General features: G+C 45.2%; 2 protein-coding genes across 2 annotated transcripts in view; one reads left to right on the top strand and one right to left on the bottom strand.

Moving 5' to 3' along the window:
• Nucleotides 1-15,877, top strand: part of LOC142258748 (uncharacterized) — an 86,143-nt gene that overhangs the window by 45,921 nt on the left and 24,345 nt on the right. The gene's annotated exons all lie outside the window — the stretch shown is intronic.
• LOC142258741 (oocyte zinc finger protein XlCOF8.4-like) lies at nucleotides 726-6,967 on the bottom strand. The gene is made up of 6 exons (XM_075331353.1): nucleotides 6,822-6,967; nucleotides 6,513-6,692; nucleotides 6,308-6,431; nucleotides 6,127-6,224; nucleotides 5,839-5,929; nucleotides 726-2,747 (listed from the first exon to the last, which is right to left on the bottom strand). Exons 1-6 carry the CDS (start codon nucleotides 6,897-6,899, stop codon nucleotides 1,879-1,881), a joined length of 1,440 nt encoding a protein of 479 aa, XP_075187468.1. The 5' UTR covers nucleotides 6,900-6,967; the 3' UTR covers nucleotides 726-1,878.

Below are 15,877 nucleotides of genomic sequence, written 5' to 3'. Positions count from 1 at the left end.
TCCCGTGAACATGTTTGTCTCATTATCTATGAACATTTGGACATGAGGAAGCTCTTACTTTAGCTGAAATTTGTTGATTCTCCAGTATGAGATTGTGCACAGCATCGATGATCTCCGGAACAACAACCAGTCTCGGTCGTCCAGGACGTTCCTCATTATTGGTGCTGAAGTGGCCAGTTTTAAATTTGGCAACCCAGTTCGTAACTGTGGAATATGAAGGGTATTGATTTCCCAATGTCTGCGACATATCACCATGAATATCCTTTTTGGACTTTCCTTGCAGAAACAAGAATTTTATCACTACTCTGCTCTCAGTTACTGAGAATATTGCATTAGACTCCGCCATTTTGTTTTCCCGCGTGTGTAAACACTGTTGCCATAGGCAACAAACACATAATTTTGAAAACATATATTAGACATCTAAGGCTTTCATGTGATGTAACATTCGTTACCATAGAAACAAAAAAAATTCACAAAGTCAAAGACTTATCAGCAGCCCATCGCATTTACAATTAAAGTCCCCTTAGAACCTATAATATGTGTATTGGGGAATAGAGAAAGGAGTCAGTTCCCAATGATGAGGAAAAAACTACTAAACTTAGTGGAAAGTGATTATAAAACTCGATCACATCAGATGTTCCCACAAAGAAGGAATGGATTGTAGATGGAAATAGTAATTTGTAATATGAACATGTTTATTTTTGTAGTATAGAGAAGTTACAGACATTGTTCAGACATGGAAATTGTGCGCTGAAAGTAATGCGGGCTTTACACGATGCGATCTATCGTGCGATTGCACGAGCGATCGTACCCGGCCCGTCGTTTGTGCGTCACTGGCAAATCGCTGCCCGTGTCGCACAAAGTCGTGAAACCCCCATCACACGGACTTACCTGCTGAGCATCCTCGCTGTGGGCAGCGAACATCCTCTTCCTGAAGGGGGAGGGACGTTCTGCGTCACAGCGATGTCACACAGCCGCCGGCCAATAGAAGCGGAGGGGCGGACATGAGAGGGACGTAAACATCCCGCCCACCTCCTTCCTTCCGCATAGCCGGCGAGTGCCGCGGGATGCAGGTAAGCTGTGTTCATCGTCCCCGGCGTGTCACACGGAACAATGTGTGCTACCACGGGAATGATGAATAACCGGCGCCATGTTAAATAAACAATATTTTAAAATTAAACGAGTACACGACTCACGATTTGTGAGCGATACTGCGTCGCTCGGAGGTGTCACACGAGACGTCGTGAACGATGCCGGATGTGCGTCACGAAAACCGTGACCCAGACAATGCATCGCACGATAGCTCGTCTCGTGTAAAGCCCGCATTACAGTAATGAATGGCAGATCACTAAGATTGGGAGTTAGGAAGAAGAGGGAGGAGGAATGTTGGGTATTTTGGGGGGAGGGTTGTAATACTCTTGCCAAGAAAGAGAATATATAAATATATAACAATGTGAAATGTTTGATGCACATGGAATATTGCGTTTTAATAGATTTTTAGAAAAGACGTTTATTAGTAACTGTATATATTATAATTCTAATGTAACTGCTAACATGCTTTCCCTTTCTCGTTTACTTACTTGCCTTTACTCTGACTGTTTCTTTTGTGTTTTCTTGTTCAATTTATCAAATATATATTTTCGCCCTGTGTGAATTTTTCTTAGTGGTCGATGAATTAAATTTGAGTAAAACATTTCTCTCCTTCTATGTATGATAATGGCTTCTACCCTTGTGAGTTTTGTGATGTTGAAAAAGATTGCATTTTTGTGCAAAACATTTCCCACATTCTGAACATGAAAAAGGCTTCTCCCCTGTGTGAGTTCTCTGATGTGTAACAAGACACGATTTTTGACTAAAACATTTCCTACATTCTGAACATTAATATGGCTTCTGCCCTGTGTGAGATCTTTGATGTGTAACCAGATATGATTTATGTGCAAAACATATCCCACATTCTGAACATGAAAAAGGCTTCTCCCCTGTGTGAGTTCTATAATGTATAACAAGATTTGTTTGATCTGCAAAACATTTCCCACATTCAGGACATGAAAAAGGCTTCTCCCCTGTGTGAATTCTCTGATGTCTAACAAGATGTGATTTAGTTGCACAACATTGCCCACATTCTGAACATGAAAAACGCTTTTCCCCTGTGTGAATTCTCTGATGTGCAACAAGATTTGATTTAAGTGCAAAACATCTTCCACATTCTGAACAAGAAAAATGCTTCTCCCCTGTGTGAATTCTCTGATGTGCAACAAGATTTGATTTACGGGCAAAACATCTTCCACATTCTGAACATGAAAAAGGCTTCTCCCCTGTGTGAGTTCGCTGATGTTCAAAACATGTTGATTTACGTGTAAAACATTTCCTACATTCTGAACATGAAAAAGGCTTCTCCTCTGTATGTGTTTTCTGGTAACTAACAGACTCTGAAGAAAATCTTCTCTCTCCTGTGTTAATTTTTTTATGGATTTTTCGATATTCTGAAGTTGAAAACTGCTTCTTTGCTGTAAGAACATTTTGATTTTGAATGCCTCTTTTGTGAGATTTATTTTTCTTAATAGCCTGTGATGAATCAGAAAGTAGGACTTGTTTAAAAGAAACTGATGATAGATCTTTGCTGTGGGGGGATGATGGTATATCTGGAATAGTGGCATTCACTTCAGTTATATCTTGTGTGATATCAAGGTCATGTGATTGAAAAATTGAAGATGTCAGTTGTGCCTCTATTCTCCTGGTACACTCATCTGCCAACAATAAAAAAAATATTGTAATATATACAAATTTAAAGATATCATTGATAAAATAGCTTGTAACACATTTACCGGCATCCCCACACGGTCCTGCACCCTTTCCCTGCTGGGGACTCCAGCACACTTACCCTCCTAGTCACACAGTGGGGACTTCCGTGACCCTGGTCACTGCTGCCATCTCCCAGGGCCTGCACACACCATGCAGAACTCTTGGGAGAATGCTTAGGGTGCGAGCACCTATTTTTAAAAGGCCAACGTGCCCTAACCAGGTAGTCAACCTATGACTGAGAGGCACTGGGTATTTAAGGCATCCTTCCCCTATGGAGGTGCCAGGGCAACATGGTCTATCCTTAGAGATGTGTTGCTAGTTGTCAGCTCTGTTTCCTGAGTGTTACATTGTGGGTGCGAACACGTGTCTGTATCCTAGTATCCGATGTGCTTAGCAGACCTGATGCATCTATCTATACCAGTTGTGCTTTCCAGACCTGCAGTGCCTGTCAGTATATCCTAACCCCGACCCCTGAGGACAGCTGTCGCCATCCCATGACTCCCTGGAGTAGCACCAAGTGGCTACCTTCCAGCATAAGCCTAGCCTCGCCATCAGAGGCTCTAATAAAGATGAGGTAGTTACTTAGCTGCCCACCTCCTAGTTAAGCCAGTGCTGCGGCCCAGTGGGTCCACTCCCGCAAGCGTAACATAGCTAAAAAAAACTGCAAGTTATGTAAATTGTAAACAAAAACTGTTTACAATCTAACAGTAGACCTCAGAGCAGGAACCAGTAGACCATGATGTTCAACCATCTTTGTTCATTTTGCCTCCCGTATATTTTATTAAGCCATCAAATAATGTTTTGTAGGCCAGGTGATACCAAACTGCTACTCCGACAGTTGAAAAATGGAGGGTTTCCAAATGGTTGTAGCTGAAAGACTCTTGATTATAAAGAGATATGGCTTCTGTCATTTAGACAAAAGCAGAATACGGTAAATGCTATTTAATTACTATATTTTGCGGTATTTTTTTTTGTTTTAAGAGCATTGAAATGCAATGTTTGATCACTTCTAACTCTTTTACATTTTTGGCGAATTTCAGGTTTGTTTGTTGTTTTTTTAATAAATGCAAAACAAATTAATCTAACAGTACAAGTAAGATAAAGTACAAATCTCAGAAACACTAAGATCAGATTAAAAGTAACTCATCACCAGATTTGGCCCCTATAAGCTGCAGCCACTACCAATAGGCTCTTAAATTCAGCATTCTAGAATACTGTATATAAGAGTCTATGCTGCTCTGTATAACATAAAAAAGCACTTTTATAATACTCACCTAGAGGTGGTCCGGTCTAATGGGTGTTGATGGTCTCCGGTTCAGTGAATTCTGCACAGCTTCATGTGGACAACGCGTCCTACGTCATCCACACAGGGCGGTATTGCAGTCCTGCGCAAGTGCACTTTGATCTGCCCTGCGGATGGTAGTTCAAAGTATTGTATCGCGCATGCACGGGCTGTCTTAAACCTTTCCTTTCACCTGCGCATGCCATTACTTTGACCTGCTGTTAGCAGGGCAGATCAAACTGCACCTGCACAGGACTGAAATACCGGCCTGTGTGGATGACATAGGACACATCATCCATACGGGCCTGAGAACAAGGAGAACGCACATCTTAGTAGAGGACGCACCGGACTGGAAAGCAGTAACACTCATCGGACCAGACCACCCCGTAGGTGAGTATAATAAAAGTGTTTTTTACATTATACAGAACGGCCTGGGCTCTTATATACAGTATTCTAGAATGTTGTATGTAAGAGCCAACAGGTGATGGCCGCAACTTATAGTGACCAAATCTGGTGACAGGTTCCCTTTAACATTACAAAGGTGTTATCATGTAAAGTGACAGATGTCAGATTGGAGAAATGGGGCCTGGATAGGAGCAGAAAACTGGCTGCAGTGGAAAGCCATGAAATAAGAGCGGCTTTGGTACTAACTACTATAGAGAAAACTGTGACTATAGACAATAACACCTCTACTAAAATGACCGCCCTCCACCCCGACAGCCTTCACCGTCAGTGATTTAGTAACTAGAGGGGACACATCTGGAATAATTACAGTATGTGGCTCGGGGGCTCTCGGCAATCCAAACTATTGTAGGGGCCAATATCTTCTGTCAGATGAGTTTCTTGAAGAAATATTGGACATTTAACTTTTTTCATCTCGGACTGAACAATGGACGGCTCCAGTACAAGTTCTTATATAATGGACATTTGTCCAATTCAGAGAAAATGTCTTTCAGGATCTTGAAGATAAAAATATCAGAACTTTGAGTGTTAATTACTTTCCTTCTTTTTCTAATTAAATTTTGGAAATCCTGTGTGTGGACTGCCCGGCCTCCATGTACCCACTGTGGGATAATCCTAACCTCCCTCATATGTTACTGTGCTGAACTTTGGATATAAACGCCCCTATCAGCACATTCATCAGAAAGGAGAGAAGGAAGATCCATCAATAAGATGCCAAGATTCTAGGAAGATGGAGTCATTGCTCTCAGTGGGAGAAACAATAAGAATCTTGTAGTTATGATACTTATTAATGAAGAACAAAAATATAATAAATGATGTTACAGAGCAAGCTTTCCAGACTACTGATGTCTCTTCATCAACTACAAGATTATTATTTTGTTTCTCCCACTGAGAGCAATCAATCTTTATTCACCTGGAGAACACGACACCAAACTAAGAATCTAGGAGGTCACCAGCCTCATTACCCTCCGCTTTCTCTTAGGGGTCCACCATACAGATTAGATTCTTCTTTGCAGGTTACAGATCTGGGCAGCTAAGGGTCATCATCTTCTAATTTCAGGGGATAGGATAGATCCTACCTGTAAGATCTGGCTGATACAGATCTCACTCCAACAGAAGGGGGCGTCCAATGTTCAAAATAATGGGGGTAGTTTTGTGTGGAGGAGCATGTGGTGGTCTAGCAGCAGAATGGTGACTATTTTCTATGGCCGGACTACAACCCTGATAAAGCAGCTACAGCCGGTGACTGAGAAGAATCAGTGACTTCTCTGCATTTAGTGGTCACTACTCACCTGGGCGGTTATCTGTAGGAATCTCCTCTTTACTCCGCTCATCACCCCTCACATATGTCTCTGTAGTATTAATATAAGTCAGATCTTCCCCCTGAAACAAATATTGTAAAAGTCACAGACAGATGGAGAAGTCCCATCTATGATCAGCTCTAATCCTGCCATCTCCACCGCTCTCATTACACAAGTATAACACATATAATACTGGAGGATAAAACAAGACTGAGCACAAGACCTTCACAGACGTCTACACATCATAGGGAGATTTCATGGCACCTTCCCTCCATCTACCTGATGATCCTGAGAAACATCGGGGTCTTCTTGTTTACAGTCCTGTGGGAGAAGAGGACGGGGACATCTCTCTGGTGTTGTCCTCTTACTGGATAGAACTGGAGGAGACACATACAGGGACTGAATAAATTCCTTACATACAGATAATTATAGGCTGTGTGTATTTAGTCCTGTCTATTACCTGGTGATGTGAGGGGCCGGGGAACCTCCATCATGACGTCCTTGTACACATCTCTGTGTCCTTCTAAATACTCCCACTCCTCCATGGAGAAATAGACGGTGACGTCCTTACACCTTATAGGAACCTGACACATACAATGATACCGTCACCCCCGATCCCTTCATAGCGTTACTGTATAATGTCCCAGCATTCCCAGCAGTGTCACCTCTCCAGTCAGCAGCTCAATCATCTTGTAGGTGAGTTCTAGGATCTTCTGGTCATTGATGTCCTCATGTATCGGGGGGTGAGGTGGAGGCCCCGTGATTGGGCTCAGGGGTCTTCGCCATCCCTCAGACACAGGGGCCTGACAGCGCTCACTAGAGGTCTTCTTCACTACTGTGTAATCCTGGTTATGGAGAGACACAGTAATAAATCTCACTCCAGACATTTCCAGAGTCCTCACCTCTCCAGTTCTGTCCATCTGTTATTCCCATAGATAAGAATGGTGTAATGTGACGTCATCAGAATCTCTCACCTCTCCAGTAAGCCGGAAGAGGATCTCTAGGGTGAGGTGTAATATCCTCTCCGCCATCTTGTCCCTGTCCATATCCATCCTTCACGGGGCAATCAGGAGAATTCTCTTCTATAGAAGATCTCCACTGAGAGGATCCGATATTGTAGGGACCTGAATGGGGAGAAGATGACGATGTAACATCACAAAGAATCCGCTGTAATAATACAATTACTGGAGAGAATAAGGGGAAACATATAATGAGAACATTCTGGAGGAACATTATTCTGTGTGAGGGCAGAAAGGGGCCGAGGACCGAGGGCAGAAAGGGGCCGAGGACCGAGGGCAGAAAGGGGCCGGGGACTGAGGGCAGAAAGGGGCCGAGGACTGGGGGCAGAAAGGGGCCGAGGACTGAGCGCAGAAAGGGGCCGGGGACTGAGGGCAGAAAGGGGCCGAGGACTGGGGGCAGAAAGGGGCCGAGGACTGAGGGTAATAAGGGGCCGAGGACTGAGGGCAGAAAGGGGCCGAGGACTGGGGGCAGAAAGTGGCCGAGGACTGAGGGCAGACGGGTTTCCTCACTTCCGGCCTCTCATAGTTGGGGCGTCTGTATCTATCAGAGGAAAAGGAACAAAATCCTCAGAATTTATAGAAATAAGCAAGAGAAAAACATCAAAATAGTCTCAGAGCTGAAGGGGTTAATGCCGCCTGCCCCAGTAATGGGGAATCTCCACACACCTCCACCTGCAGAGCCGCACACTAGGTATATGGCTGCTCTGTGCTTACAGGACCTGTGATGATGTCATATGGAGGGGAGGAGTCAGGGTCACATGATCAGCTCCTCAGTGTAGTCCTATATTGGCGTGCACACTCTGGATGGGATGAGGCATGGTGTCAGTGGACGGTTATAGTTAACCCCTGTTGCGTATGTATGTGACCCCTGTTGCGTATGTATGTGACCCTTGTTGCGTATGTATGTGACCCCTTCAAACTCATTTCAATCTTTGCTAAATTGAATTCTTTATTGATAAGTTCAGATGAGGAGAAGATTTGTTGAGCAACTTTAGAAGAAAAACCTGTGATCGCAGATAACTTGACTTCAGATGACTTCAGTGACCTCACCGGAGTTCATTCACAGCTCATCACATGACTCACTCAGTCTCTGCCTGAATCTCACAGTGTATGTAGGAAATACTGTGGATAGAAGCGCAGAATAGGGTCTTACCAGGTAAGGAAAGAGATAAGCCAAGTTAATTTTATTCACCTATAAGGGTTGTGCCAGTCACAGCTCCTAAACGTACATAAAAGATGGCGGCAGCCGCAGCCCTGGAAAGCGAATTCAGACGTGTCGGAGGAGATATCGGGTGTATGCCGCGTTATCACCAGAAAATCACATATTGATTATTTAATCTCTTTATGCTTTTATTCAGGTCGACGTGTTCAGAAAACTCTGTCTCCTTCATCAGGACATCAAAGAAAAATCAACAGTCTACTACAGAGGAAAGAACCTATATATATACATACAGATACTTCAGAGGACCGCCCACTGTATTTCAAATTCTGGCGAGACAATCGACTAATCAAAAAACGACAACAAGATTTAAAGCCTAATGTATTAAAAGACGACTTTAAAAGTCCTGGAAGTAACAAATATCACAACAATATAGAAATTATAAAACAAAAAGGAAAAAGAGAAAATGAATAATGCAAAAATATTTCTTGGAAATATAACAGAATGCTGAGAGTCTAGAACTGTGGGATTTACTGGGGATTGTAGTAATACACTGGCTGGAGGCACTATCCACAGCCCTATATAGGGATCATGATAAACAATGGGAAGATAAGAAAGGTTATGGTATTTACTGTGTTAAAAAATGGAGGGGGTTGTCCTGAAAAAACTAAATTGATGATGATATTACAGAGAGAAAAAAAATAACTAAAAATAATTAAAAACTTGGAATCTCACAATCGTGTATTATTTATCAAAGGGAAAAACTGAAGCAAAATAAAAAATTGCATGTGTATAGTGACGGGTTGTGCAAAAATTGATATGCAGTGCGAATGTTCATAGGCCACGAGCAGGAAAGTCCTTATGGGTAAGAAGTGTTGAGAGGTTTCATATAGTAGTGCAGACATAATATACAGTGTGTGTGCAGAGACCGCGTGCGGCAATCGTACATATGAGGTTAACGTACGAGAAGGAGTTCATATAAGCAAAAAAAGCAATATGGGTGAAAATTAAAATTTCTTTTTGTATAAGGGCCCTAAACAGACCCAGTTAGAACCCCTGGAGGTGGCGGTCCGCCTGCGGGTTTTCATGTTGTGCAAATACAGATGAAGCCGCTCAGGAAGCAATGAAGAAAAATCCATGGAGGAAAGAAATTAATGAACATTTCTTCAGTTTTAAAAACAAAAAGGAATGTTAAAATAATGAATTTTAATTGAATGAAAGAATATTAGTTATTGGTGGGGAGTGTTGATGTGCACCATATATTTGTATTCCTTAGTATAGTGATTCTAGCTGTGAAGGTTCAGAAAACGAGTGCCAGAGCAAAGCAGGAGTGCGCATGCGTGAGGGGTAACAGGAGTTCAGGTCCGTGGGAGAGAACCACACCGCGCATGCGTGGGGGATAAAAGAGTTCAGACCGTGGGAATTACCTCACTGCGTCTTTACCTCACTGCGTCTACGCAGATTACGGAAAGTTCACAAGCTTCAAACGAGAAGCCCTCCTGCATGACTACAGTGCGAAGGACAGTGCCGGAATAACCACACACAGGACTTCATAAGGGGTTCCCAAATCACACACCCCATCCCTCAATTATAAACATGAATCATTAACATCATCCAATTTATACATAAATGTATAAATATAAACATTATTAAAATGAAACATATTTAAAAGTCGGGACCTGAATTAAGATAATATAAAATTAATATAATATAAATAAATAATATAAAACAAAGAAATGTATTAAATTGAATAAAAATAGATCAATAAAATGATATTAATAACACAAATCTGTCCCCTCATTTAAACCTATAGGCTACAAAGTGTTTAATTTGTATATCCAGAATGTTTCTTTTGTACTTAATACCTATAATCTATTAGGGGTATTAGGAAGGATCTGTTCGATGGGGTCACCCTTAAAGCCATATTTTTATTATGACCAATGCCTAGAGAGTCCATGTAGTAAAAAACAGTTTTAATATTCTGCCTGTGGGAATGACGTCTGTTGTGGAGTGTCTGAGAGGTCCTGTCCACATACTGTTTATTACACTCGCATGGAGTGTTTGAGAGGTCCTGCCCACATACTCTTTATTACAGCCGCCTTCTATCAGGTATACAATAAAATAAGACTGGCATCTGAGACGGCCCTTTATCAGAAAATCTTCCGAAACAGAGGAATAGCAGAAGGATTTCCTCTTATGTTGGATGGACTTCCAGAATAAACAGTTTTTTACAAAGCATCAATATGAGCTGCTTGCAACACAGAGTTCACTGTACCTGTAGTGACCCTGCAGCTTCAGGCGCTACAGGGTACTGCACCTCATCTGGGGTGCAATATTCATCTTGGATACTGAGGAGGTCATCACTGGTAAACCACCATAACACATCCAACTCATAACACGGGAGCTCTTTCACTGGGACTGGGCTAGGGTAGGTGTCGGGGGTGGCCATCACAAGGTATGGGACCTCCTGCCCACTAGTTCAGGAACCCAGGAGGCGGGGCACCTTCAAGGGAAGTAAGCAGTCACCTCACACAGAATTCAGTTAGTGCCAGGTCAGCACCCAGGAAGGGGGTCGAGAAGACGTCAGGAAGAGAAGTCAGGAAAAAAAGACAGAATAGAAAGGGGTCCATGGTCCGGAGCTGGAGGCTCGACCCGGCTTCTTAGGAAGAAGGGTAATCCCAGGGTTCACGAGGAGTGCAGCAACCACCCGTGACCCGTTCCACGGCCCAGAAGCTGGGGTGGAGGTAAGACCACTAGAAAGGACACACAGAAGGAAACACCAGCCTTGACCTCCGAACTATCCTGGATCGGCTGGAGCCCATAAAAGCAGAGCACAGGGCTCCAAAGGCGGTGTAATTCTGCCGCCCACGCAACAGCCGACAGACTGCTCGGACCCGGATCCACAGTGGATCGAGGGGTCTCCGGATCCGAGGCAGGGTCGTGCTACTTCCCCGGAATAAAAAGGGGGGATTTGTTTGGGAAAAATGTTCGTGATGCCACCCACGGTGTGTGGTAATGTGAGGGACCACTGCTTCTGTTTAGGGAGCCAGATGACGATGGGGTGGCAGCTAGAGATGTTAACCAATCCGTTGGCAGGGGAGTGATGTCCCGGGGCTCGGTGATGGTTTGAGTGGGGAGACCCTTCGGGAGTAGAGAGATATCAGGTACTCACACAGTCCAAAGTCACTGACGCTGACACCAGGTAAACCAAACTCTTGAATGCTCCGTTGCTGTTGGACGAGCACGCTGGTTCCGTGCCCCTTTGGTGTTGCTGGTTGGTCTGAAGCCTTGTTCCTTGGCACAGTGTTTCTCTTAGGTGGATCCCTTTCGCCTAGAACTACTCGGGTCCCGCTCACCTGCATGGCTAGCAAGGTGAGCTTGCTCTCAGGGTTCACGCTTGGGATTTTCTGGACGATTGTGAGAAGTCCTATCCCCGTCGTTGTGCTAGTACCCCGATTTTGGAGCGGGTGGGGAACGGTTCCTGAAGACTCCGTTCCCGTCTGGTGAATTACTGGGCTGCGTGAAGCTACTTCCCAGCCTAGGGTCCGCGTACCCCGTCGTGCCCTGGTCCCTGCCCGGTTGTAGCACAAGGCAGCCGGCCTGCTCTCTGTAGCAGCACCATGCCCCGTCACTACCCCCTGCAACCGGGGTTCCAGCTCCTTCTCGCCAGGCCAACGTCTGGCAACCTGAGACGGGTACAGGAGCCCAGCTCCACAGCATGACCTGTCCTGTCACCGCTGCTCAATTCCTCTCCTCCTCTCAACTCGACTGTCTGAACTGTACTGACATCTCTGACCTCCCTCTTCCATCCCCCCATCTATGTGGCTCTATTCCCCTCAGGCTGCCCAATGAGTGACTGGTGGGTGTGGTGCAGAGTGTTCCTCAGGATTATTTATACCTGTTGGTAGCAACATCAGATGGACAGGATCAAGGAGGAGTGGGTGCCATGCAGAAGGGCAGATTGCATGGCACCTTTGTGATGACCTGATAGGCCAGGGCGTCACATTATCTCAGTGAGTAAAGAACTTTGACTACAACCTCTGTGTTGTCCCATCACTGCCGGTGCTCCCATCATCACACCCCTGTGTCATAGGCGCATGTCATCACATGACTCACTCAGTCTGTGCCTGACTATCACAGTGTACGTAGGAAATACTGCGGATAGAAGCGCAGAATAGGGTCTTACCAGATAAGGTAACAGATAAGTCAAGGCAATTTAAACCCAGAACTGCTGCTTTTGAATCCAGTAATTTGCATGATTTCACGACAAATTTCATTACCACATACAGTAATGACAGTGTTTTTATTAGAAACATTTTGGAAAAAGATTGGAACATGTTATTAAAAGATCTTATTTTAAAGGATATTATGCCTACTCATTCGGGTATCACTTTTAGAAGGGCCCCTACCCTGAGAAATATTGTAGTCCCCAGCAGGTGGAGAAGTTCCACGGGTATGACATGCCCACGGGGTCTTGGGGATTACTCGTCACCGGGCCGGTGTCGGTTTGGGATGTCACAGAGGCCGGGCCAGGGTTCCGTGACCCCAGCGGTGTCAATAATAGTGGGGATGGTGTGTGAAGTTTGTATTCGTGACGCCACCTGTAGTGTGCGGCCAAGTATTAGCCGCCACTGCAGGAGGTCTTCTCTGGGGCGGATGATCACGTAGCTTGGATGGTACTGCTCTCCACAGGCAGAGCTCAGGCCCCAGGGAGGATGTTGGGATTAGTAATCGCCTATGGCGCAGGGGCGCGATGATGGGAGCGCCGGCAGTGATGGGACGACATAGAGATTGCAGTCAAAGTTCTTTACTCACTGATATTACACCGCCTTTGGAGTCCTGCGCTCTGCTGTTATGGGCTCCAGACGATCCAGGATAGTTCGGAGGTCAAGGCCGGTGTTTCCTTCTGTGTGTCCTTTCTAGTGGTCTTCCCTCCACCCCAGCTTCTGGGCCGTGGAACGGGTCACGGGTGGTTGCTGCACTCCTCGTGAACCCTGGGATTACCCTTCTTCCTAAGAACCCGGGTCGAGCCTCCAGCTCCGGACTACGGACCCCTTTCTATTCTGTCTTTTTTTCCTGACTTCTCTTCCTGACGTCTTCTCGACCCCCTTACTGGGTGCTGACCTGGCACTAACTGAATTCTGTGTGAGGTAGCTCCTTACTTTCCCTGAAGGTGCCCTGCCTCCTGGGTTGCTGAACTAGTGGGCAGGAGGTCCCATACCTCGTGATGGCCACCCCCGACACCTACTAGGGTGCCCAGTGCCAGTGAAAGAGCTCCCGTGTTATGAGTTGGATGTGTTATGGTGGTTTACCAGTGATGACCTCCTCAGTATCCAAGATGAATACTGCACCCCAGATGAGGTGCAGTACCCTGTAGCACCTGAAGCTGCAGGGTCACTACAGGTACAGTGAACTCTGTGTTGCAAGCAGCTCATATTGATGCTTTGCAAAAAACTGATTAACACTCCATTTGGTATATCGCGATATACCAAACAACCCTGACCATTTTCAAGGTATTTTGATTATAGCAACAAACTTTGCACTTTGCTAGCACTTTATCTCTATAGGCTATTCTCTTTTTTATACCTTTTTCACCATACCTAATCAGTGACATTTCGGAAGATAGAGCACTTTTGCACTTTTGTATATATATATACATATATATATATATATATATATATATATATATATATATATATATATATATATGTATATATATGTATTCCATAGGTTATTTAATTATGGTGGTCCATACAATTTGGTCTTAAACTTTATTGTGTTGTATTTTTTGGTTTTATCGCTGCTGTTTAAACATGGGTATTTGATCCTGTCCTTTTACACAGATATTTATGAGTATGTACTAGTTGTATTTTTTAACTAAGAATTGTGAAAAAAAAATTAATTATTTTAAAGAAAAAGACACCAATTCCTTTCTTGAACCCCTCATGGTTCTAAAGGTATTTTTTGATTTATATGATCTGTTACCTTACCTGGTAAGACCCTATTCTGCACTTCTATCCACAGTATTTCCTACGTACACTGTGATGTTCAGGCACAGACTGGGTGAGTCGCGTGATGAACGGTGAATGAACTCAGGTGAGGTCACTGAAGTCACCTGAGGTGAAGTTACCTGCGGTCACAGGTGGTGGACCGTGGGAACCTCCATCTGTGGCCACGGCTAACCTGAGTGACATCACCACTGATCCTCAGTCTCTGCCTGAACCTCACAGCGGGTGGTCATGTGCCATGATCACGCGCTGTAACTACATGTAGCAGAGCTTGAATCATTATGGGACCTCGTGTGGACTATGTCGAACCTGCACGGATGTTTTGGGGACTAATAAAGTGGTAAAAGAGGGTATCTGCTACATACACATCATGCACACACGGCTCCACTACATACACGTCATGCACACACGTTACATACACAGCTCCGCTACGTGAACATCATACACATGTGTCTCGGCTCCATATACGTTGTACACACATTTTTCAGCGACTTGTGATCAAGACCGATTAGGTCCAAACGTTTTTATTCTAAAGTTGCTCAATAAATCTTCTCCTAACCTGAACTTATCAATACAGATTTCAATTTAGCAAAGATTGAAATAAGAGTGTGAAGGGGTCACATACATATGCAACAGGGGTCACATACATATGCAACAGGGGTCACATACATACGCAACAGTGGATTACTATAACCGTCCAATGACACCGCGCCTGTCCAGTGTGTGCAGACGCCAATATAGGACTACACTGAGGAGGTGATCATGTGACCCCTGACTCCTCCCCTCCATGTGACATCATCACAGGTCCTGTAAGCACAGAGCAGCCATATATCTAGTGTGCGGCTCTGCAGGAGGAGGTAGGTGCAGGGTATTATATATCTAGTGTGCGGCTCTGCAGGTGGAGGTAGGTGCAGGGTATTATATATCTAGTGTGCGGCTCTGCAGGTGGAGGTAGGTGCAGGGTATTATATATCTAGTGTGCGGCTCTGCAGGTGGAGGTAGGTGCAGGGTATTATATATCTAGTGTGCGGCTCTGCAGGTGGAGGTAGGTGCAGGGTATTATATATCTAGTGTGCGGCTCTGCAGGTGGAGGTAGGTGCAGGGTATTATATATCTAGTGTGCGGCTCTGCAGGTGGAGGTAGGTGCAGGGTATTATATATCTAGTGTGCGGCTCTGCAGGTGGAGGTAGGTGCAGGGTATTATATATCTAGTGTGCGGCTCTGCAGGTGGAGGTAGGTGCAGGGTATTATATATCTAGTGTGCGGCTCTGCAGGAGGAGGTAGGTGCAGGGTATTATATATCTAGTGTGCGGCTCTGCAGGTGGAGGTAGGTGCAGGGTATTATATATCTAGTGTGCGGCTCTGCAGGTGGAGGTGTGTGGAGATTCCCCATTACTGGGGCAGGCGGCATTAACCCCTTCAGCTCTGAGACTTTCTTGTAGTTTTTCTCTCGCTGATTTCTATGAATTGTGAGGATTTTGTTCCTTTTCCTCTGATAGATACAGACGCCCCAACTATGAGAGGCCGGAAGTGAGGAAACCCGTCTGCCCTCAGTCCTCGGCTCCTTTCTACCCTCAGTCCTCGGCCCCTTTCTGCCCTCAGTCCTCGGCCCCTTTCTGCCCTCAGTCCTCAGCCCCTTTCTGCCCTCAGTCCTCGGCCCCTTTCTGCCCTCAGTCCTCGGCCCCTTTCTGCCCTCAGTCCTCGGCCCCTTTCTGCCCTCGGTCCTCGGCCCCTTTCTGCCCTCGGCCCTCGGCCCCTTTCTGCCCTCGGTCCTCGGCCCCTTTCTGCCCTCGGTCCTCGGCCTCTTTCTGCCCTCGGTCCTCGGCCCCTTTCTGCCCTCGGTC

The sequence above is a fragment of the Anomaloglossus baeobatrachus genome (assembly GCF_048569485.1).
Source record: "Anomaloglossus baeobatrachus isolate aAnoBae1 chromosome 5 unlocalized genomic scaffold, aAnoBae1.hap1 SUPER_5_unloc_1, whole genome shotgun sequence".
In the NCBI taxonomy this organism is placed as follows: domain Eukaryota; kingdom Metazoa; phylum Chordata; class Amphibia; order Anura; family Aromobatidae; genus Anomaloglossus; species Anomaloglossus baeobatrachus.
The sequence above is the reverse complement of the archived record's forward strand: the minus strand, read 5'-3'. Positions and strand labels throughout refer to the sequence as shown.

Bases quoted from the DNA above. Each gene is read 5' to 3' on its own strand.
- LOC142258741 (XM_075331353.1), bottom strand. From the start codon at position 6,899: ATGGATATGGACAGGGACAAGATGGCGGAGAGGATATTACACCTCACC. The intron at 6,693-6,821 runs GTGAGAGATTCT...CTCCATAACCAG, and splicing joins TCTTCCGGCTTACTGGAGAG to GATTACACAGTAGTGAAGAA. The intron at 6,432-6,512 runs GTGACACTGCTG...TGTATGTGTCAG, and splicing joins TTGAGCTGCTGACTGGAGAG to GTTCCTATAAGGTGTAAGGA.